The 23,707-nt window shown below is 38.3% G+C and overlaps 1 protein-coding gene across 1 annotated transcript; it reads right to left on the reverse strand.

The window, feature by feature from the left end:
* Nucleotides 1-4,473: 4,473 nt before the first annotated feature.
* Nucleotides 4,474-23,528, reverse strand: LOC104912769 (transcription factor 12-like). The gene is made up of 3 exons (XM_010717265.3): nt 23,326-23,528; nt 22,571-22,643; nt 4,474-4,790 (listed from the first exon to the last, which is right to left on the reverse strand). The coding sequence occupies exons 1-3, from the start codon at nt 23,398-23,400 to the stop codon at nt 4,714-4,716; spliced, it is 225 nt and encodes a 74-aa protein (XP_010715567.1). The 5' UTR covers nt 23,401-23,528; the 3' UTR covers nt 4,474-4,713.
* Nucleotides 23,529-23,707: the final 179 nt, after the last annotated feature.

A 23,707-nucleotide genomic window follows, 5' to 3' on the forward strand; every position in this document is an offset into this window, starting at 1 on the left:
TCTGCAGCACACACTGCATTTGAGCAGTAAATGAAATGAAAGTAATCCAAGGTCACCAGCAGGCTAAAGAGGAAGAACAAACCACCTGCAGAGGTCAGTATTCTAAAAGTTTGTCAGCAAAAATGAAACAGAATATGTCAGATTCGCTGTTTAGGACAAGCCACGACTTCATTATCTGTTGGAGAGATGATTATCTAATGCATCCAGACACATGCACGGATTCTTCCCCATCCTTCTGACAAATAGCATAGAAATGATTTTGCTCTGATTATTATGATATGAAGACACATGAAAATCTCTGAAACAAACACCAACAAACAAAGACCAACAATATTCCTGAACTGGTTCATCACAGGAGTAATATTTGAGTAAAACTAGCATAGAAATCATCTGCTACATGAAATCTGATTTGTTCCTTTTGCTTACATGTGTTTCTGCTGTGCTGACCCAGACATTTCAGATGTCATGGCTTCTTGAATCAAGAAGCAGACACTCAGTTTTAAGTTACGAAACTGAAACTTCACTTTAGAATTCAAAAGTGTTTTCAAAAATCAGTCAGTTAGGCATCAACAGCATGCACTTCAAAAGGTAAAGATTTAATCTTGTCCACAAGATCACAACCAGATCACAAAGCTCAGACTTTGCTTCTTAGAGGAAACTATTTCATTTAACTGCCTGAAAAACCCAAGTTACAAGCACCATTTAATAGCAAGTAAGAACTATAATCTTACACTAAATAACACCCACAACAGTGATCAGAACTAGTCCTTGGGGCTCCTTTACAAAGATGAGTACCTCTCTACCCTAGTAAGTGATACCCCAGCCTGGAAGATATGAGCAGTTCCTGATCTGTTAAAGCTCTGCCTGAAAAAGACATTTAAGGAATGTTCCTTTTGACTGAGAAGGGCAGACAATACATCCCCACACAGAGCTCAAGAGACTTAACAATTACCTTGGTATTGCCAATGGATATGTACACTGATATATTGCTTTTTAGATATTCACTGTAGCATTTGTGTTGGAAAACACAAATGACAAAATGTGTAAGACAATAAAGATGGTCTTGATGATACTGATGGATATAAGTTCACCTGCAAACTAAAAAGCTATCTGTGCACTATTGGTATCACTGCCCCTCCTTCCCCTCCAGCATCCCAGCCAGCACTCAGTGGTACGATTCCAGCTGCACATTTGCCTCCACGCAGCCCCAGCAGCCCCCAGCACACAGAGCTCCTGCCAGCCCCCTGCCCACAGCTGTGCTACCAGGTGGGAAGTCAGCCTCCAGGCATTCCTATCCAAGCAAGACTACTTTTCTGGGCGGCAAACAGAAGAGGTGGTCTATATTAGTATCTTGAATAGATGTGGCCTTAAAAGAATAAAAAAAAAAGTCAACTGTGAAAATAGTTTAAAAAAAAAAAACAACACCCCACACACAACCTCAGCTTATCTTTGAAGTATGAGCAGAAAAAGGAAAACTGTAGCAGACATTGGATAGAATTAACGAGCTCAGGTAACAGCACCAAGCAACATCAGACTATGAATGCCATAACCATAAAGAAAGGGGAAAGTATTTAAGCATGACATTGACCTTGTAAGATTTAAGATACCAGCACAAGCAGAAGTCTACTTTTTCTTTTATAAGAAGCCAATAGATTAATAGTAAATGTTTGAATTTATGGATTATATAGAAACTGGATATTATATATAGAAATATATCAGACTAATTCTAATACATCTCAGAAAAGTTGCTGAAAAAGGGAAAAAAGAAAAAAGAGATCAGCATTCTGTAAGTATCCCTGGAGGAAAGCAGCAGCCGATCATGGCACACATTACCTCTGCCCCTTGTTCATCCATCTGCTGCACCCCAAGGAATGCCACAGGGAAGGCAAACATGTGGAGCACAGCTAATAACAGCAATTCTGTCCATATTAGAAACTAATTATCATCCTTTCCTATCAGGATCAGTGCTTCTAGAATTATAAGCAATTTACCCTTCTAAATGCAGTATAGAATTTAACACTCAATAACTCAGTAGCTTATTTTAAAAAAGAAACAAAAACGCTACGCATGCAGGCCCAAACCTAATGCCTTTCTCTTCAATATAACCTTCTCTTTGACATCTGAAGCTTTCTTTGGTGAAGGAAGGAAGGGAAACACAACCCCGTCTGTTTTTAACTCTCAGCTCAAAACAGCACAACAGATTAAGTCTATGTATATCCAGCTATAACAAAAACACGGGGTTTGTATTGTATTAGCAGTCTTCTGGAAATAACAGCATGAAATCTCGTCGCTGCTTCCTACTAAACATAATACTTTTCATTAGATACACAGACCATAAAACTACAAACTGAGATGAAAAGCTGTGAATAGCATTTTATATACTGACCTTGCAAATACAAATCAGAGTTTCTTCTTGGTCTACTTTCATTCCACCAAACTAAAAACTTAACTACTTAAATTACTGCTGAGATTCCTTCACATTAGGCTGCTTTATAAAAGTAATTACTTTCTTCAAAATAATTAAGTTAAAGTTGCTTTGTTTTAATTAATATCACCCACTCGAGACACTACGTTTGCACAGAAGTGGTCCACGCACCCTGCAGTGCAGTCTAGAGAAACAAAGAGAAACAGGGAGCACTAAGGAAGATTATGCTGAGGGCCAAAACGTGGATAAAGAACATCGACACAGATCAAAACAACGCTTTTCTCCCCATGATCTTCATTTCTACTTGTTTTCTACCCCACCTTTGAGTCAAGAACTTCTTTAGCATTCATCATCCCACGCTTGGTATTGCAGCCTATCAAGGCCAAAGTACTCTCATCCAAATTCATCCACTGCCCCTCCTGGTTAGCCAGCAGGTGCTATTTCTTGAAGCGGACAAGGTCAACATTCCCCTAAGGATTTGAGCAAAATGCCTCCTCAAGCAAGCAGGCTAGGATTCGAACGCTGGGTCCACTTGTTTGAGATTGCACATGCTGGCTCCATGCCTTGAGGTTCCAATGTCAAGAACTGTTAAGGAAAGCTTTACAGAAAAGTCTCAAGGAAGTAAGTGAAAAGTAATCAGATGAAAACCATAGTTAAACTTCTTTGTTTGTACCCTTGAAAATACTGATATTACTCTACAAAACATTTTTAAATGGAAGCGAAACACTCCCCAGAATATTTAATTCAAAAGTAAATATAACTAAGAGTCAGATGCAGTAAATACATTAATTTGTGGACAACGCCAAATACAGAAGCAGTATACTCCCAAAGCATTTATAAAAATAAAATATTTAGTTGCATCTTTATTTCTCTTAAAATCAAGAAGTCATTTATGATCAGCTATAGTCTGCAGTGAACCAAGGAACAAATCTAATGCAAAACACCACCAACTTGACCTAATAAGATTACAGTACATTACAAGGTACTTATAAGCATTTTCTATAAATGAAATGTAAAGCCTGATGACTACACACAATCCAGAAGACCAATCTAAGCTCATAATGAAGGCATTGTGACAAAGCTTAGCACCTGAAACACCAACAGAATATTTTTGACACACCAGAAAACTTTACACTAATTATAAGATATTTTCAATTCACTAGTTTCAGGGGAGATCTACAACTATGATCCATGTAAAAGGTACACATCTAACATGTACAATACAAAGCTTATCTAGTAGAGAATATTATCTCTCCCTACATATCTTACTTCTCAAAATGACAGCATATTACAGAGTATTATCATGCAGTTAGAGTGTCATGTCAAATACTCTTAAAAAAAAAAATCAATAATATTATCTGGTGTTAGATCCAGCACAAACTGGTTTATTTTCCTTGAAAGCAATGAAGAAAGGAGATATTATGATCTATGGGAAAAGCAGGCTGGCAATATAAGGTAAAAAAGAAGAACACCCATTAACGTATTTAGTAAAAGCAATAAAAAGAGGGGGAAAACCAAAACACACCATCCCTGCACTCACCACACAAGCTTCCTTAGCAATACACAAGAGTAAGTACTTGAGCGGATCAGTAAATATATGGAAACTCTCTCATGTTTTTTCTCACCATTCAGCATGCTTAGCCACCTCTATCACAAATGTACTTATACTTTATCATCATTTGCATCCTTCCAAAAACAATCCTATAGAAGATAATGTAGACTAATAATGACTGCTATTCCTCATGACAGATTTGTCAGCAGCAAGGAGAAACAGCGTATCAACTGTTCTACTGATATCCTACTTACTCATTACTGTTTAGTGAGATTCAATAACTAAATTTACATTAAAATAGCTGTACTTCAGCATACAATAAATGCTGCTTTACTCAATACCTCCATGAATCATCTTTAGGCTTAAAGAAATGAAAATTACTTTGAAGATGTAAAACAAAGCCACCATCATCTCATTTCACACCTGGTTGTCCGTCCATTCAAAGCATCAATTATGTTAACTTCAGTTAAGGAGTCCAAATCTCAAACAATAAAAACACTGAAAAAAAATCTGTTTTATTTAAAAGAGGTATCAGAGGTCACTGCGCATGCGCTAGGTACACAGAATGCTAAGGAGGATAAACTAAAATAGGGATAATGTCGCTCAAGCTATTACCCATTCTTACCACCCCCTCCATTTAAAATTATTATAAATCCCCTCCATATAATCTGAAGTACTTTAAAGGCTTTTGGTTGATTCAGTTTAAAGAAAAAACTCAGCTGTGTAAAAATGTTTTTTAAACTTGAATTCCAAAGACATGCAGCCCTTCCAGTAGTTCATGGAATACAGCCAGGTGTCCATTTCCAGTAGTACCTGATAAGAAAAGGAAATTTTTGAGCACGTGTGATGGGTGAACACCCAGCCCAGGGCAGAGGGGTTGGAGCTGAATGAACTTAACCCATTCTATGATTCTATAAACTCTTTTTTGATGCAGGATTAGTTTGTTCCTTCACACTCAGAACTTGTCCCAGGACATGATATAAAACTAAAGGCAACTTACTGTATGTTAAGTACTTTCTCAGTCAGCACTAGCAACATCATACAGAAGTCATAACCACAGAACAGAGATCCATTCAGCAACCTTCCACTTCACATTATCTGCACTTCCCAAAACACTTCCCTCACTGCAGGACACCAAGTTCCCATGGCAACAACACTTAAAGTTTCCCATTCCCAGCTCTGGTCATGTTTTACATAAAATACTTTGAGACAAATAATCATTAAATTTTTACTTGAGACAAACCAATACAAGAGCCTTCTTAGGACTGTTTTACTGCCTCTTATGGTAGGGAGCACTAGAGCAAAGAAGTAAGGTAGTCAAAAAAGAAAGGCCCAACAAACACCAGAAGTGCTACAGCCAGCACAGCAACTCCTGGAGCAGACACAGGCAAACACCTAACTCATGTTAGGTGTTTGACGTTTAACCATACCAACAGTACCACTGACATCTTCATGCTCATCTTGTACTAAACTGAAATAAAAACAGGTGAAACAAAGGCAGCACTAATTGGACAGAGAATTAGAGAAGTTCAAGAACTGAAAATCTGCTTAAAGATAATGTCAGATAGATGTGAACAGTGAGAAAAAAGGAAGCTTCCAAAAATGGCTAAAAGGATAAGGAGCTCTGATAAACAGGAGCAAGTTTACCTAGAAACAAAAATGCTCCCACCACACTACTCAGAAGTTTAAAAGTACTTGGAAGTCTCACAACCACACTTGGCTTCAATGCTATTAGGACAAATTAGCTAAGTGAAAAAGTGACAAAGTTAACAAAAATGAGCAAGTTTCACTGAAGTAGTAAATGCTCACTGAAATTCCACATTTGGAGATAATCAAAACACAAGGACTGAAAATGTTTTGGATGAAGGAAAAAGAGACATTCCTTCTCCTGAGAAAAGAGATTATAAGAGAATTAAAGGTTCAGCAACCCATATCACAGCCTCAGGCCATCTGCATGCTAGGACAGAACAGGATCAAGGAGAAAAGGAGTCCAATACTTCAAACATGAATACAAACACGAGGCTTCTTCACTCCCAGTCTGTTCATTACTACTACCACAGCCACAGAGCACACCACAGTATTTCAGAAGTGCAAGCATGCCTTGAATTAACAGCGTTATTTTTCTTTTGAAAGGAAAGCAGAAAAAGAAATGCACAGTTGTGACACACCGATCCAGCAGACCCAGCTACCAAATCTGCATTTCATTGCAAAGGTGCCCAGGATCCTCAAAGAAAATTTCTCAAAAGCCCGATACCTTCAGCCATTCTGTATCTTGGTTAAATCAAGTTCAACACAAAGTTCACTGTAACACAAAGAGACTGTAACCAAGTGATACAGTATTCTTAAGTTCTTCAACTACCAAGTAGAAATGAGGATGACCCAAACTTCCTCCATATTCCACTTATAATAGCATAATTCCAAATGCCAATAAATTCTATACCCTGTGTATTTCCGAGATCATTTCCAGAAGGGCTGGAATTTTCCCCTTCCCCCCCGCCCCAAAGATCTGCCTGCACTAAAATCAATCACTAGGCTTCAGAGGAAAAGCAGGATCTAAAAACAGATTTAAAAGCTCATTTCAGCCATGTAAGATCATAAGCCTCAAAAAACACTAAACATTGCTGACAAATGACTTTTAAAAGGAAAAAGAGGTTCAAAACTACAGAAAATGGGATATGCAACAAATCTTTCTTTGAGCGATTCTAGAAGTACGCACAGATGGAAAAAATGAATCCAAAAAAATACATAAGAACAGTCACTATTCATGATACTTATGTCCACACTGCTGCATGTACTGTGTACTCCTATCTCGTCCAATCCACCACCAAAATAAGACGACACTTCTGCATGACACCACTGTAACAAACATCACAGCACTGGGAAAAGCAATGAAAGAGAAAGTTTCTGAATTGTCCCTGGGCATTTTGTCCATCAAGATGTGTTAGAAAGATTAACTGGAAGTGAAAACACAACACAGGATACAGTGTTCAGGACTGGCATTCATTTGGTTCATAGTGTACAAATGCCTGGAGGGATCACATGCTCCTAGGATTAGTTAACTACATTAATGACATGAATGAAAGCAAGGCTAGGACAATGCAAGTGACCAAAAAAAATCAAAAATTATTAAGCATCAGCTGAACATTCAGACAAATTCTAGCTTACTTTGCGCAAAGAAGTTAAGTACCCCACATGTATTGCTTTATGCAACAGCAATTATATTAAGAAAGTTTTAAATGTACTGTTAATGCCTACTACTGGAAGCCTCACTGCTTATAAACCGTTAGGTTTAACCATCATTCCTTACAAATTTATCTTCAATTTTTCCTTCAAAATGAGAATTAAATTCATATTAAGATTCATCCATTCAGAAATGAAGAAGTATTTCACATTAATACCAGCCTACCACGAATTCCACAGCTACCAAAATCAGGTACCGGGCAGTAGCAAGTATGTGGGAATGGACATGGCCATCCTCGTGGAGAGCACAGAGGACTACAGCTCTTAATCTCCATCCTCAATTGACAACGCCACTTCATTTGTCAGGTGTTCATGCTTTTAAATTTTATTGTAAGGTTTCTGATAACATAATCCTGTCCAAACAAACATGAAAGTTGCTCTCATGCTCACTTTCATTACCACAGTAATATTCTCTGCTATTCTGAAATATATTCATGACAAAAGTTGGAAAAGACATCTATCTACAACAACGAACCAGCACAGGACCGAACACACACACTGCCTATCAGCAAAAGATATAGTGGTTAAGAATCCCCTGAAGCTTCTTGCATGTCATGCAGGTGGAAGAGTTAATAACTCCAGCATGTTTCATTTGGACCAATATATCAAGCCCTCCCATAAGATACTTAGATACTTCTACCTTCTAATTTCCTCCAGTTTTATGAATCTGTTCCAATAGCAGCCTCAGTGCAAACCTCATCCTCACTATAACCACTTTCATATTCAAATAAACACTTCCAATCACTTGAGCTACAAAAGCAAGAGAAAGTAGACATTAAAAAAAATTCTTTTTAAGTCCTACCTCAAAACAATCATATTCAGATGTTGCTAAAACATATCCCACAAACTAAGGTGAACAGCTAATTCCCAGCTAATCCTAAAGCAGTGTTTCATCTATTAAATTGCTTCCCACTCTCTCCCCTCTCAGTGCCTTCCTGAAACACAGCTCCTAACAGTTGTATAGGAAATTCTTTTCCAAGTAAAAGAGAACAAAAGTTACAATTTTTGAAACGTTGTTTTTACTCTAATCTGATGCATTTCATTGAATAAAGTTTACAGAACCTAAACCAGCCTTCCCAAAAGGCCAGAGCTAAATACAAAGCAATACTCATAGCATGCCGCTGGCTGGCAAAACACACAAGTAAGTTCATGTTACAGTGGGCTGTTGGAGGGTCAAGGCATTTTTCTGTTGTTAAAGGTATTTACATTCAGTGCAGGTTTTACTAGTCAAATGTAGCTCAGGTCAAAGCCCACTGTGTTCAGCACACAGTAAAACAGCTGTTTGCAAAATATCTGCTGTTTTAGGCACTCCCCTTTGACATACACTTACTCATCAGTAACTTCTTAAGTTTCTCTTCATATACTAAGATTGTGATACAGGAATTATGCATTTCACAAAAGGCTCTGTTTAATGTACACAGCTCTTTTTAAGACAGAAAAATAAAAGCACATTAGGGGAAAGAGAAAATGTTTTTCAATTATTTGTGATCATTATGTCAGATCAAATTTCTTTTGTAACTTTAAAACACATTCTGTTGTAGCACAATCAGCTTTTCCACCTCTGCTGAAAGCACAGGTTCTGCTGCATCACAAAGGGTATTTATTAAGTATTCAGAATACAAGCACAGAGCAAGTGTAGTCACATTAACACAGCCTCATTTCTTGTTTCAGTCACAGTAGGTTTTGTCAAGGAAAACACTTGATTACCGAATCTTTTTAGACGACTTGTTACCATATCCATGATTATTAGATCATGGCCATAGGCTAGACACTGGTACATATATCCAGCTGTCAAAGCGAATTTAATCCGTTAAATACACAGGATAGCTATGGACAGGGCTGTTTTCTGTTTTTGTATCAGGAAACCGTTCTAGGCTAGGAATTTTATTCTGTAAAGAAATTCAGGCAAATGTATTTTTCCATGCTTTCTTACTTAGATCAGCTTCAAGTGAAATTTACAGAAATTAGAAGCATATGTAATTTGTAAAGGTGTGCCGAAACAGTGCTGAAGTAACAAGAGTCCCTTTCTTTCAGAATGGTATGAGTCCTACACAGCAATTTGCATTTTCACATTTTTGAAGAACTGAACTTATTTCATTTAAAAGGGGCATACAGTAGATACAGTAAGAACTAAAATGAACAAGAAAAAACCCAAAGTTTTGTCAACATAGGTAAAAAGTTGAATTAAAAAAAGAAGTAAAGCCTCGGAGATTACACACAAAAGGAAGGAGTGAAAATTAACACTGAAAATACATTCAAGTTACATTAGCATCGCTTAAGTGATTTGAAATCATTCCTATTAATCTACCATACAGAGCCTACCACTTCCCTGAAAGCTCCATCCCTTAAAACTCAAGATTATTCTCTTCTTATTATTTAATATTACAATATTAGCAAATGATTTCTATGGAGATTGTCATGCCTGCTTTAGCTTATTTAAATGACAAAGACAATAGCAGTAAGTATTTAGCAATATTATTTCTGAGAATTTGCTAGAAATTTTTAGATAGGAATTTTCATGAATAAAAGTCATTAAGGCAATAAAAAACACCCACAATTTTAGAAACTTGCATTTAGTTTGTAACTTTAGTACTCCATGCTCCTATATTTCAAATGGGTTGATAAAACAGTACAGCTGGAAACAAAACTAGAGGATATTGAAAAGTACTGAATATCTTCAGACAGAAGCTTTCTACATGGATTACAGGAGCTGCTCGTCTGGTTTTCGAATCAGTCAGCAAAGTGTAAAACCTTTTCTGAATTAGAATTTCAAGAGACAGATAACCCAACTTCTCACACACATTTCAAACATACTCTTCACTAAGCCTGATGAAATGAGACCAATAGTTATACTTAAATATTCAGAACAGAATATGTTCACCTCAGTGCATTTCAGTGAACCTACTGCCACAAAACCAGGAACAGTACCTACCCAACTATCAACTGACTCAGAGCCTAAGAGCACACCCAAGCAGAACTTGGAGACCTGCAAGAGTTTTCTCCAAAGGTGACTTGAGATGAAGTGGTGATAGTCGGAGGAAACTTGGGTTATTAATGTTGTGTTTGTTCCCAAGGATCGCTAGAGAGCTGCAGTACATGTCCTGCTGATGCAGCATTAAATTTGCTTAAAAAAGGGAAAACAAAATAAACAGATACCTTGCAGAGTTTAATTCCCTTGGTTCGCATTCTCAGCATAATCAATACTGACCTGTCCCTGGAACAGTATCTGGTCAGCCTGCCAAGGTCACTTCCTCCACCGCTTGCCTATCCATGTTATGCCAACACATGTGAAAGCCCTAAGAAGCAAGCCATGTCTAAACTGCTTAGAGCAGCAACTCTGGGACGCTTCCTGAGGCCAAGCCAAACGAGCTGTGCTTCTTTCCTACTCTGAGAAAGGGGCAGGAGGGCAAGAATTAAAAACAAAAAGCAAGCTAAAGATCACAAATATGGCACGCACACATCTGCTACAGCAGACAAAAAGTCCTTTTCAAGTACAAGCATTATTTCATTCTTCCTTTCACTTTGGAAAGGAAAAAAGTGAGATGCTTGAGTCTTATCTATGTCTACTATTTCAGGGGAAATGATGAAGCTAAAGACCAGCTTACATTACAAAAAAAAAAAAAAAGGCTTGAGCAAGCTACATGGGTAACCAAAATTCTTCTCTTCTGGAGGTTCTTTCAGTAATGAGTGAACTCAAGCACAAGAAATTCCAGTTTATACGAAAAAGTACATTGCAGAGCATTTATCACAATTCTGTCTCTTATTTGAATGTGCCAAACATTTTTTAAACCAAAGAATCTAAAGAAAAGGTAAAAAAAAGTTGTCTAAGTCTCCAGGAAACACTCAACTCCCAATAACACATAGAAATCAATGTTACTGCTGCCCAGATTATCTATGCTATGTTAGCTGTCTCTGAGCTCCAAAGTGAGCACCTGCTCTTAATTCCATAGCATTACAGTCCAAGGAGAACTTGCACACAAAGATCCAGCCATGAAAAAAAAAGAAAAAAAAAAGGATCCTGGTGCATTTTCCAAGTGAACAAAGAACTACACATTTCCAAAAGAGATTGATTCCCCACCCCCGAATTAGTGCCGCATTCAGTGTTCGACAATATAAATCAAATGGGAGCAAGGCAATCATTTCACTTGGACAACAGCAAGTTGGAAAGCACTGTAAGTCAAGAAACAGATTTTCACAACAAAATTGATTACCGGTAACCAAAACCAGAGAGGAAAAACTCTGAAAACCAGGTACTGCAAAGGACAAACACTGTAGAAAAGTATGAAGTTATAGAATAGTACTTATGCAACAAATATCAGTTAGTTGTTACGGCATCTCAATCCATATACACTCACTATACATAGCACTCAAGCTAAGAACACCGTAAGAATTGCTCACAGCACAAAGTTTTAAAAGCTGTAGCTTTCTGAACACGAGTTTAGCCAACAGTTAGTTACGACAAAGGAAATCCTATTCTTGCTGCTCTTTCCACCAGTTATGTGCTCAGACGGACCAGATACCTTCAGATGAACGCACCAAGCACCACAGGAGATGCAACAGCACTGCCAAGAATTCTGCTTCAAAAGGACTTGTATTGCTATGGCAACGGCATGTCTTCTGTCCCGAGTCAGAGACAACCTATGACACATGAGTGATGTCCAAACTCTGGCCGATTCCTCACTGCAACACAAGTCACATTATCATATACACACCTATTTTCACTTGCAGACATATGATGTATAAAGTTGTGTTTTTTTGGATGGTAGTTCACAGGGCACTTATGTTCCCTAAAAATAAACAGCTGAATCTAGGAAAAAAAAAAGCCATTTGCTTGGTAAAACTAATATAGGCTGCCAAAAAGCCACAAGGAATATAGCCATTATTAAATATAAACCATGTTACACAGCATCTTCCACAGCCAGGCCTTCACCACCTCTAAGCTCCCAATTTCTGCTAACAAGATAAAGGAACACAGCAATCTTGGTGCATAGCGAATGGGCAGATGACTGAAACTGTTGTTCACTACTCCACACATATCTTGAAAACAGAAGCAGATTTAATCCACACTAAGGACATACACATACATAAATTCTGATTCTACTGTATTGCTCTTAAAGATATCATTTCTTAGAATTGTTCATAACCTACCCTGACATTAATTCAAGCACATACAGCCTCAACACAGCTTGAAATTTATTTACAAAACATTTAGTTTTAAACAGGAAGACTATATTGCTCCAATATCAATTGCTCCAGAATTGCAGGCATTTGTATACTACTACTTAGGGACTAGAGAGTTACTCAAGACATAAAAAGGATAAGATAGAACTGTAAGTTACATATGCAATTCTGTACTTTTACCACAGACAGTTTTCATAAAGCAGACTAAAACCAGCACGTTGTTGCTCACCTAAGATGGACAGATACCTTTCTGTAATACAGTGAGAAGCACAACAATATGATCACATTCTCCACACTCATGGCCACTCTAAAGAGTTGAGCAATCTTTAGGATAATGTCGGGTTGTGTAACACAGCACTCATCATGAAGAATATTAGGTTTTTCCTGTGAAGAATCACAACTTCCTTTAAATTTTATTGGGAGAAGAAAAAGATTAAGTTAACTTCTATAAAAGCTGACTACTTCCCACTTTACAGAAATTGACTTACAGGTCCCTTCTCCTGATTTATGAAGGCCTAAAAGACACTTGGCAGAATTTGTTCTGGAAAGACTAAGGTCTCACATCCTTTAAAGCCTCTCCCTATTCTTTTTGAAACATCAGGTCTCATCTTGCTTGCTTTACTAAAAAATAGTAGTATAGGTTATTAAAAAGCATTTCCAAGTCAACTAAATAATAACTAAAAGGGAAAAAAAGATGGTATATTTTTTCTGCTTCGTGTTCTTGTGCGTTCACTTTTTTTTTTTTTAATTCGGCATCTTAAAAGCACTTGTAGAAAAAATATCTGACTTGGACATTCCTGTCACAACTGATACTGACGAAGTTATTGTTCCTTCTTTTGTGCACTTACCACTGTCCTCTAGTGAGGACAGCCAACACAGGATCAGGCATAATCTCACGGTTACCAAATAAAAAGTCAAAGTAAATACTAAAATAAAAACCTTACACATACCCAGGAATGCATTTCAGACACAACACACATTTATACGCATGAAGTGCATTCATTTTATAAATCAAACTGGGGGAGACGAGTCTTGATTTATGGCACCACTCAATCATCCTGGCATCTAAGCATCATGAAAGCTAATCTCACAAAGCCACACTACAGAATACAGCCATTGGAACTCTGCTGTAGTAAGCACCATGCATCACTTACAGAAATACACAAAAGCTTTCCATTACTCCAAAACTCGGTCATCTTCATTAAATTGCCCCCTTTTCATAAAAGCCTTAGCCTCATTTAGCATTCAGGAAGATGAAAGAGCAGCTACCCTCCTTATGGATTACTTCTCTATTACAAGAAAATGTTTTGCACGTCAAGAGCAAACATTAAAGGATTAAATGATATTGTCATTCCTGCTCTTGTTTATTTGCAGTGAGCAGCAAACAGAATTGCAAGGAAACAATCAGTGATTATTTTAAGCTGTGTTCTCCTGCAAGGATTATGACTCATGGAGCTGCTGCCTGAAGAAACTGGAACAGGTATAGGTGTCACACTGAAAATCATCACAACCTCACAACACAGGAGATGTCCAACGAGCCAAGCTGTCTGCTTTCATCGCTTCACAGAGCAGCCACACGAGCCAATAGTGTCTTGCACTCAAACAAAACAAAACATATGAACACCGAATTTCATTCTCCCACAGAAAATTAAAAATACTTCAAACTTCTCTCAAGCCTATTTTCATGGCACCTCTTAACATTAATGCAACAAAGTAGAAAATTCAGGAGACACTTGATGACAAGACGTCTCTAGAATGTGAAATTCAGTCATTTCATCCTGGATTTATCTGTTTTAGGCTTAATCTTGTTTTCCAATAGAACTAGATGAAACTAAGGTAGTAAAGCAATGTTATTTAAAATTAATTTATCTACATTCTGCTTACACATCAGATCCTAATAGGTACAAATTGTAGTAATGTTTACATCTGGCTAGATCTTCTGTCTGCTTCCATTCTACGTGCCTCATTCAAAGAAAAGAACAGTCATTTTGCACTTCTACACAGACGTTAGAAATGGAAGTAGTACACATAGAAACCACCCCCCTGTATGCATTTATTGTTTTAGGTAAGCCCTGGAAACAGTGCAGTGAAGACTATAAAACCCGAACACAGAAGAAGGTGAGAGGATTAAAACACAAAGACAATGATATTTAAATTAACAATGTATTTTGGTCATAGTCTAAACTGAATAAAAACAGACACCTGGTAACATCACAGACCAAGCTCTTATCAAATTAAGTGTAAGCTTCCGTTTATGCTGCATTACATACATCACACACGATGATATTCACCAGCATTCCACTCACAAAATGTATGCAGCTAGGAATGACCAAAACTGGGCTTTGTTTTACTGGACATGTTCCCATAACCATTTATCTTCATGTTTTAAAAAGAAGGAAAATAGTAAAATACAATTGTCACAAAACGTAAGGCTCAGAACACACTTCTGTTTAACATTACTGCTTCAATCTTCTTAGCAGCAAAGAGACAAAACATGAACAAAATATTTCCTGTAGTTTTTCCCAAAGGAAAGTAAAACAATGAAAGCAAGTTCTCCGCATTAATGGAACTCTACACTATATTCCACCTAAAAACCAGAGAAATTTTGTCTCACACGAGAGTTTTGTGCACTTCTTACCTTCCTTTTTAAATGTAATTCTATAGTTTTTTCTACTAGCATTCCTATTAACTGGGATGTAAAGTAAACCCTTTTTTAATCGAGTCTCTTTCTCTTCCAAGTACTTCTGTAAAACACCAGCAAATCAGTTTGATCTGATCAACATTATCTTCCTGTATTACGCTGGTGAAAACATGAAGAATTGTATTTACAGGAATTTCAGCTCCTTCTTCCCAGAAAAAAAAAAAAAATCCTCATCATATGAGAAGAATCCAACAAAGTCCTAAGGATGGGCTGCGTGATTTTAGCCCGATTATCCTCTGAAAACAGTAAGACATTATTAAATATAACAAGAGCTGCTCTTTCTGGTCATTCTTGGTATTCAGTTGACATCTTCACCAAAAAAGTGTGTCCTTTATGTTTTTGAATGTTGTTTACAAACACAGCTTTGTTTTACAAATGAAAAAAAATAAACAAGGCTTTCATTCAATACATTCAAAATTATCATTATCTCATCTCAGACATAACAGAAAAAAAACCTTCTCCCAACCACCATCAGTAAATAATGGATTGCAGCATTTCAGAAAGTCTGCAACTACTTTGGAATCATCAGGTTGAACTATTCATTAAAACTAGCAACTTCTGGATTCCCCTATTAAGAAACAAAAATTTAGAAAGACATTATGCCTTAAGATAGAAAAAAATGATTTTCAATTACATTTCCTACCCTTAAAGTAACAATCTTACAATGCCCAATTATCAAAAACAGTTAATAAGGTATACATACCATTTCATAGTAATTAAGGGTACCCGGTAACAATCTTAATCAAATACTTCATGCATAGCACCTTTTCTTCTTTATTTCTTATTCAAATTTAGTGACTCCAAAAGACAACATACAGAACCACCTAATTTTGCTACAGACTTCTTCAGAAGTGTAAAAAAGTACTTCTGGCATAGTGACATGTTACATTAAATTAGATAATGCCTCCACAAAGCTTTTTAGAGAACATACTCTAGTCAATAAAATTATTTCTTGAAATAGAATTCTCAAATTGAGAACCTAATACCTATTTTGAAGAAACTTTAAGGCAAGAGGCTTATTTTTCTGTCATTTAGGCCACATCAGGCTCTACAGGTAATTTAAGACATTTTACAAAGCTTCAAAATATATTCAATTCTCATATCCCAAACAACATGATCCTTCAAAATTCTAGTAAAAAAATAAAATAAAATAAAATAAAATAGGTATTTTAGTAGTCCACAGAATTCAGCTTGAGAGATCTAGAAAACTACTAGTATTCAGTCACACCTTTCAATTTTTAAAACAGGAAGCTTGGAGCTTGTGGAGACCAGGTTCTTACATTAACGCTCTAAAGGTCTCTCAACTCATAAATCAATTTATGCAACTTTCAACTTAGGAAATTTTCACTACACTTCAGCAAGTTAAGAAAACAGTCTCTGTTTCAAAGTTTAGTGTACTGCATGTAGTACATCCACTACATTAATGTAATGCTGTCTACAGACTCAACTATGGATCAAATGGAACCATGACAAACAGCTGTCTGCTGATAGCGGAATCACTAAGGGGCTGAGTCCTCTGTGACAGCTGGAGCAAAGTTAGGGGGAAGGGGAACTTTGTCATCTCATGTACGAATGACAAACCTTGAACACAAAATTCTCCTATCAAACAATCCCATGAACCACACCAAACTAACAAACAAAAATCCTTCAGCAAAAGCTACGCACGTACTACAAGTTCCCAGGTAACCAAGGGACTGCGGACCGATTCAACAGCAATCACAGAGCACACAGACATGTAGGAATGTCAGCCATACCTGTCTTTGTGAGGTGCAATTTGCCCTCAGTCCCTTTTCAGGTTTCCTCTTCCACTTCACTCAAGCCTTTTGTCTTCACGTTTACATTTATGCCAACACTGCTGCCTGGGTAAATTCAAAAACAGAACTGCAACTTCAAATCACATTCCTCACACCATGCCACAAAGACAACTCTCCAAACCTCTGGACACTCCTCTGAAGGCACCCACAAACACCAACGCAGGCATCTTCCTTGTGTTGCGACCCAAGCATGTTCACACACATAGCAGAGGTCAGATGCTAAGCTTGCTTACGTGGTGCTCACATCACTGCTCCCTACCCAGGGAAAACTAACTGTTGGAAATACCAAATTAATTTTCTACAAGGTCCTGACCCTCAATGATGAGTTCAAGTGTTTCCCTAAACAGAATGCTACAGAAGGCCAAATGCTACTAAAAATCTAAGCTTAGCTATATGGAAGACAGCGAGGAAATTGTGACCAATCCACACCTCAGTATCTTTGCAACCACAGAGAGATGATTTCAAGTTGAGTTATCGATTTCCTTTATTTGTCCTACTTATTTCCCCTCCTCCTTCAACAAGAATATGGAAGCAGCTCTTCAGCTGCTCTGTACTTCCAAGGAGTGTTCATGGAAAAAGACCCTGAGAAACGTTTTTTCCAAAGGTAAAGGAAGAAGAGAAAGTGCAACAGTGAGCTGGAGACTGCTAACAGGCAAGCTGCAGTCACACATTTATTAGCACCATATCACTTGCAAGTTTCTAAATGCAGTACATGAGGGACTCAGGCCAAAATATTCATCAAACTTGCACTTGGCCCGTTTGAAGAGTGATCTGTGGGGGTCTCCTACAGACAACAAGAGAGGAATGAAGCTACGGACACCCTCCTCCTTCCAAACATGAGTCTCTCAGAACTCTCACAAGCTCCTCAGAGAGGAGGGAACTTAGTGCTCCTCACACCCAAGAAGAAACCACCAGGTTACCACATCTGCTGGATTGCTGCTCATGGAGCCAGAGGACAGAGGAGACATTAAACATAAAGCATGATCCAGAATTTCCTTCATCAAGCCACCCTAGATCTCCAGTGTATAACATAATGGAAGCTTATCTTCTTTTGAATAGCAAGAAAGAATATACAACGTCACAACACTTTTTTTTTAATGACAAAAACACAAATACAGATCAAATTCCTCAACTGTAGGCTTCCACTTGATCTTTTTGAATAAGATGTCATGGTATAACACATCCATGACTGTAAGACTGTGACTACATGAGACCTCGTCAACGCCTTCATTCAAGAACTAGGAACAGGCACTGGCAGTTTTCTATATCTCAAAGGAAAACTGTACCAGAAATATGTAATATATCAGAATGCTATCAGAAAACTGATTCTTATTAGGAATTCATGCTCTGATAAAAGAAAATACTATATATTGAAAGGTTAGAATAACTAATTTTCACACTCAAAAATATTTCTGTAGTTTTCTCTCGACTGCCATTTGACCATCACAGCTATGAGTGCCTGTTCTCTCCAACACTTGCTGTAGATTAATGAATGCAGCATTTAAAAGATTGCCTATTGGGATAACTCCTAAGCTTTTGGTTTTGTTTGTTTGGATTTGGTGTGTTGTTTTTTCTTTTTTAGGAAGGAAATGCCGATGCAACACTAAAAACAAAATAACTGTTTAGAGAACTGACAAACAGCAACCAAGTCAAATTTCAATACTTTTCCTTGACAATGTAACAGACCTGCTAAAGAAGAATTGATATTGAGTCCAGCCTCAAGATACAGGGCCTTAATTTAGGGGCACTCACATTAATGGCAGGTTATCAGCTTGAAAAGTCTTTGCAAAAAGTCAGTAATTAGTGGACTATCCCAATACATTCCTTACTAAATGGGTAGATTAGCAGACACTTGTGGAAAGGGCAACCTCGTGAATTTACAAAGAAGGAGACAAAACTGATGCCATTAGTAGAAGGAGTAAGCTAAACGAAGATCATAGGCCATAGATAATACTGTCTCAGGTGTATTATTCTTTAGCATCTATGAAGTCCTGTGAAGAAGTAAAATAGGTTTTATTTTAGAGTACCACACCTGAGATTGAAAAAAAAATTAATCACTGGAAAAACTGAAATGTCAATCAGTCCTGTTGGTAAGCATCAGAAGATTGCAGCATTATTGCCTAAGGCAGGCATCTAAATATTCTAACTGGATTTTCGTTAAGATTGTTATAAATAAAGGCAAAAATGGCTAATCACCCAGGTTTGTACTAGTATACAGTTCTTGGTTTTAACAGAAACAAAATAAAGCAAAATTTCACTGTAAATTATAAATGCTGCTACTTATCACAGCAGCAACGTGGAAATATTTCATTTGAAATAAAATCTACAAGTCTGATCAATTAACGTGGAAGCCTGATTGAGAGTATCTTTGATCTCTGCCTTCTACTTCTACTATATTTAAGACAGAAACCACTTTATCTTCCCGAGTTGGTTTCATAGGAGGAAGAAATAGCAAGTTCTGTTTTAAACAAGAGAATATTACAACAGCAGTGACAAGAAATGTTCTGTAGCTTAACTCAGACCTACATATCAGGTTGCTTTTCCAATATGTTTATTTTCACCACAAGTCTGACCAAGTTATTTGACTTTATCAGCAGCTTACATGACTTACTGTCATAAGATACTACGATACATCAGATTAGCTCACTTATTTCATCTACAGCTTTCATTCATAAGTGATTGACCAGCAGCAAGCTTCCTCCGACACCAGACATTCCTGAAGACTCAAGCTAGCTTTTAGTCAAAATAGTGCTCACATATTAATTCCACAGCAGCACTTTCTCAGAAATTGCAGAAATCTGCAACACTAGCTGTTTCTGCTATGCAATCCAATTACACATATTACAGCACGAACACGAAGATTTCTTTCATACCAGATCAAACCTCTTCCTGCAGAATTAAGAGCAAACACTTTGGTATTCCCAACACTTCACAAAGCCACACCGTAAAACCAAGCAGAACTTAACCATCCTTGTATAGTAACTTTTAAACTGGGGGGCAAACAATTTTCACCTGCATAACGGGAGCCATTAAGCTGCCTCTCTAGGCAATTTAGATGAGAGGGCATTTCTGGGCATTTTTAAAAATTACTTTTTATAAAGTTGAAATGAGAAAAAAAAGGAACTCTACAGTTAAAATCAGAAAGTGAGTCTGTAACTGATTTTAAGCTCCAACTAAGAAAACATCTTCCTTTAGTCTGCTTGCAAAGACCCCAGGAAAAAGAATAACCACCATCAAAAAATGGTGTTTAATGGGTAAGACAGCAAAGCAAGCTGCACAGCTCTCGCTATCATCAAAATCACAGGAAGTCTGTGTAAGAGGCAGCACTGTTCTGTATTCAAAGAAGAAACGTGTGCATACTGTACACTATTAATACGAGAGTTTTAACAAATACTTTTCTTTCCCAAGAAAAAAAAAAGCAAAATTTTAAACACGAAGCAAATTTTTAAAGGGAAACAAGTAAAAAGGAAATATTAAACAGCCTACAAGGTACAGAATACTTGAAATTAAACTGGGATGACAACTAAATCAGTGCTAGAAATGCCTGTAGTTGGTCAGCGAGCTCCTCAACGTCTCCCTGTAACACCGAATGCTGACTCAGAATACAACTCACACAGAAGTTGTTGGCCCCTTGTCACTCCTGCAGAGCAATCCCCCCAGCTCTAGGCTTTGGTTGTTGTAGTATTACAAGAATTAAAGCATATAATTCCATAAACTAGTAAATCTCTACAACTAGAAACATTTTGAACTAAAATCCATAGCTATGTAACATTATCTGAGCCAAGGGGAATTCAGTTGAGGTTGTAGATTGCCAGACAGCTGCACTGTATTGCTCGTGATCACATCTATGTGATGATACACCATGATCAGTAAATAAATTCAAGAAGTCAGTAACACTGGTTCCCCCTCCCAAAAATCTCAGTATTTACATATTATTTTTTCCTGGGCCAGTCACAAAGAACGGGGGAAGTATTACCTACAAAGAGGGCAAACCACAGTAACTAAGACTGCCCTAAGATCTGAACTAAAAGTGAAAACTCCATTATTCAACAGTAAGTTATTCCACCTGTTCAAGGCATAGAAGGAAGGAGGAAGGGGGATGGAAATCTACAAATTATGCTTCTTGAAACAAATTTTAGCTATCTGGACCTCCTTCAAAACGTACTTGAAAAACAACCATCTTGAATATTTGTATGAAAAAGAAAGAAGACTAACTATGCTGCATACAGAATCGCCATCTCACTACTACCAACAATTTAATTTACTCATAAAGATAACTGGAAACTACTTACACATTTTAAGAAATAAAAGTAAAGGATTTCTTCAAACACTACTACATATTTTTATTAATTAAACGTCTCTCAAAAGTCACTAAAGTTTTAAAGTGTTTTTAATAACCAAAATTCTCATGGGTCACCACAATTCAAGGCAACATTTGGACTTCCACAGAGAGAGCTCTGACAACGCATTAAGTAAACAGCCAATGGCACTGCATAACTTCCATCAGCCACTTCACTCCTCTACTGGCATTCTAAACATTTGTTTTCATTAGCCTTAACTGAAACCATATATATCACCTCCTCGTGTTCATAAAAACATCACAAAAAGAAAAGCTAAAAACCAAACCAACAAGGCATCAAGCCACTTCAGAAAGTTACTTCTTTAATAAGTAGATTCTGTTTAGGAAGCATTAATAACTAAGCTCTGTCCAAGAATGACGTCATACAAAGCATCTTTTTTAGAAAATTACATTTCTGTTGTATTAGAGGCTCGGCTTAAAACTTTCTGAAAGTAGGCATCAAGAGCACTTCATTAAAAACAGGAGGCAACAAAACATTGCAATGTGTAATTACAATTATTCACTCTCATGATACACAGAAAAATTCAATGAGAGAAAATATCTCTCCAAATCTGGACAGCTACACAGTACCAGGAAACTGTGCATCTTGAACTGAACCTGGCTCTCAAGGGAGACAGCAGAAGGGAACCAAAACAGATATTTGTTACTTTACACATTTTCAAAGAATAATCTAAAGCCATAGGCAATCACGGTTCGTACCTGTGCCAGTAAGCAACCTTTAACAAATTGCTCAAATAATACAGTGAAATAAATCAGAGCCAATTCAGACCTCTTAACTGGTAGCATCTTGGCAGTTATTTCTAAAATTCCAGGGCCAGAGCCGGGAGGAACGTTAGATAGAATTCTGTTAGGTTGTTTTTGTTTTGCTCTTTGTTTGTTAGGAAATTAATCACCACTTCATACATTTCCTTTGAATTCTAAAATAGATTCTTGAGTCAGAAGTATTTTGTTACTTGCTATTTCACTTCAAATACTCACTGCCCAGCTTAGTTTGATAAAATCAGACACAGAAGGCCTTCGCTTCTGATGTGACAGATTGATGGACACGCTGTGCCTCAGCACCACCAGACATACCCAGCACCTCACCCCATCAGGAAAGCAGAGAGCAAAGCTGTGGTATTACGTTTTGCTCTGAACTGTAACAAAGCCAATACAAACCAGACACCTGTAATTCTTTTGAAAGTCTTATGAAAATCCATACAATGAAAGGTAACCACTCGAGCACGTGAGGACTGAGCTAAAAACACTGAGCCCTGATGACATGAATGTTACAGATCTCAGATGCATTGCATCCTACCTGATCCTCCGAACTGGCTACTGCCCAGCGTGGTTGGCCTGGTCTTCCCACTGTTAACAGGTGGGGAAAACATCTGCAAAAGAAGAAGAAGTGTATAAGCTGGCTTTGAAGCCCTGAGCTGAATTATTAGCTCGGTCCATACAGTTAAGAGAAAGCTAATGCAAAACAAGTATTTTATTACCATTTCTGTTAGAAGATAAGCAGAGAGTAGGACGCCCACTCAGAACCACAAACTCAGTAAGTTAGAATACTCCCGGCAGCTTCTAAGTGCCACAAAGCTGCTGGACGGGAACACAACTTACAACAAAAAAGCAATAAGGCCCAATGCTGCTGTTGTAGCTCAGAACTACCACCCAGCTTACACCTGACTGCTCCAAGCACCTTCCTTACCGACCCCTGCAATTAAAGCCACCGGATACAGGCAGTGGCATAAGGGCAGTTAGCTGGCTATCACGTTTCTAAACCAAACATTTTTCCAATGTCTGTTAAAACGAAAGCCCCGTAAATAAAGCAGCTATAACTTTCAGAGCCCAAGTTGCCGTTACTACAGCTCTCCCTTCGGCTCTGGAGAAGCACAAAACCAAAGCACAAAGAGAGGATACCCAGTACCGGACCGCGGAGTCGCTTAACAACGCTCACGACCAGACGAGGCCGGCGGCGCTCGGCGCGATTCCGCCGCGTTAAACGACCCGACCCCGCCGGCATCGCATCACGGCCCACCCGGCCGCCCGAGCCCAGGTGCCCGCGCTCCGTACCGCGCTGAAGTCCAGCAGGTCGCTGAGCTCCTTGTCGGTGCCGATCGCCGCCATCCTCTGCTGCTGCGCGTTCATCGTCCCGCGCTCCGCTCGCGTCCTGCGGGCACAGAGCAGCTCTGCTCAGCGGGCCGGGCCCGAAGGGCGGGGGGAATGAGCCGCGGCGTCCCCGCCGCCCGCCCAACTCCCCGCAACTTTCCTCGGCCCGTCCTCCTCCCTCGCCCCGCCGCTACCCCACCTCCCGCCACGCGCGCCGCTCCGCGACGGGGCCACGAAGGGAGAATCGGACCCATCGCACCTCCCCTCCCCCCCCTCGACCCCCGGGCGAGGGAAAGCAAATAAACGACCGCGACGCGGCGAAGTCTGCGGAATTAGCGAGAGATTA

This window comes from Meleagris gallopavo, chromosome 12 (genome assembly GCF_000146605.3).
Source record: "Meleagris gallopavo isolate NT-WF06-2002-E0010 breed Aviagen turkey brand Nicholas breeding stock chromosome 12, Turkey_5.1, whole genome shotgun sequence".
Taxonomy (NCBI): domain Eukaryota; kingdom Metazoa; phylum Chordata; class Aves; order Galliformes; family Phasianidae; genus Meleagris; species Meleagris gallopavo.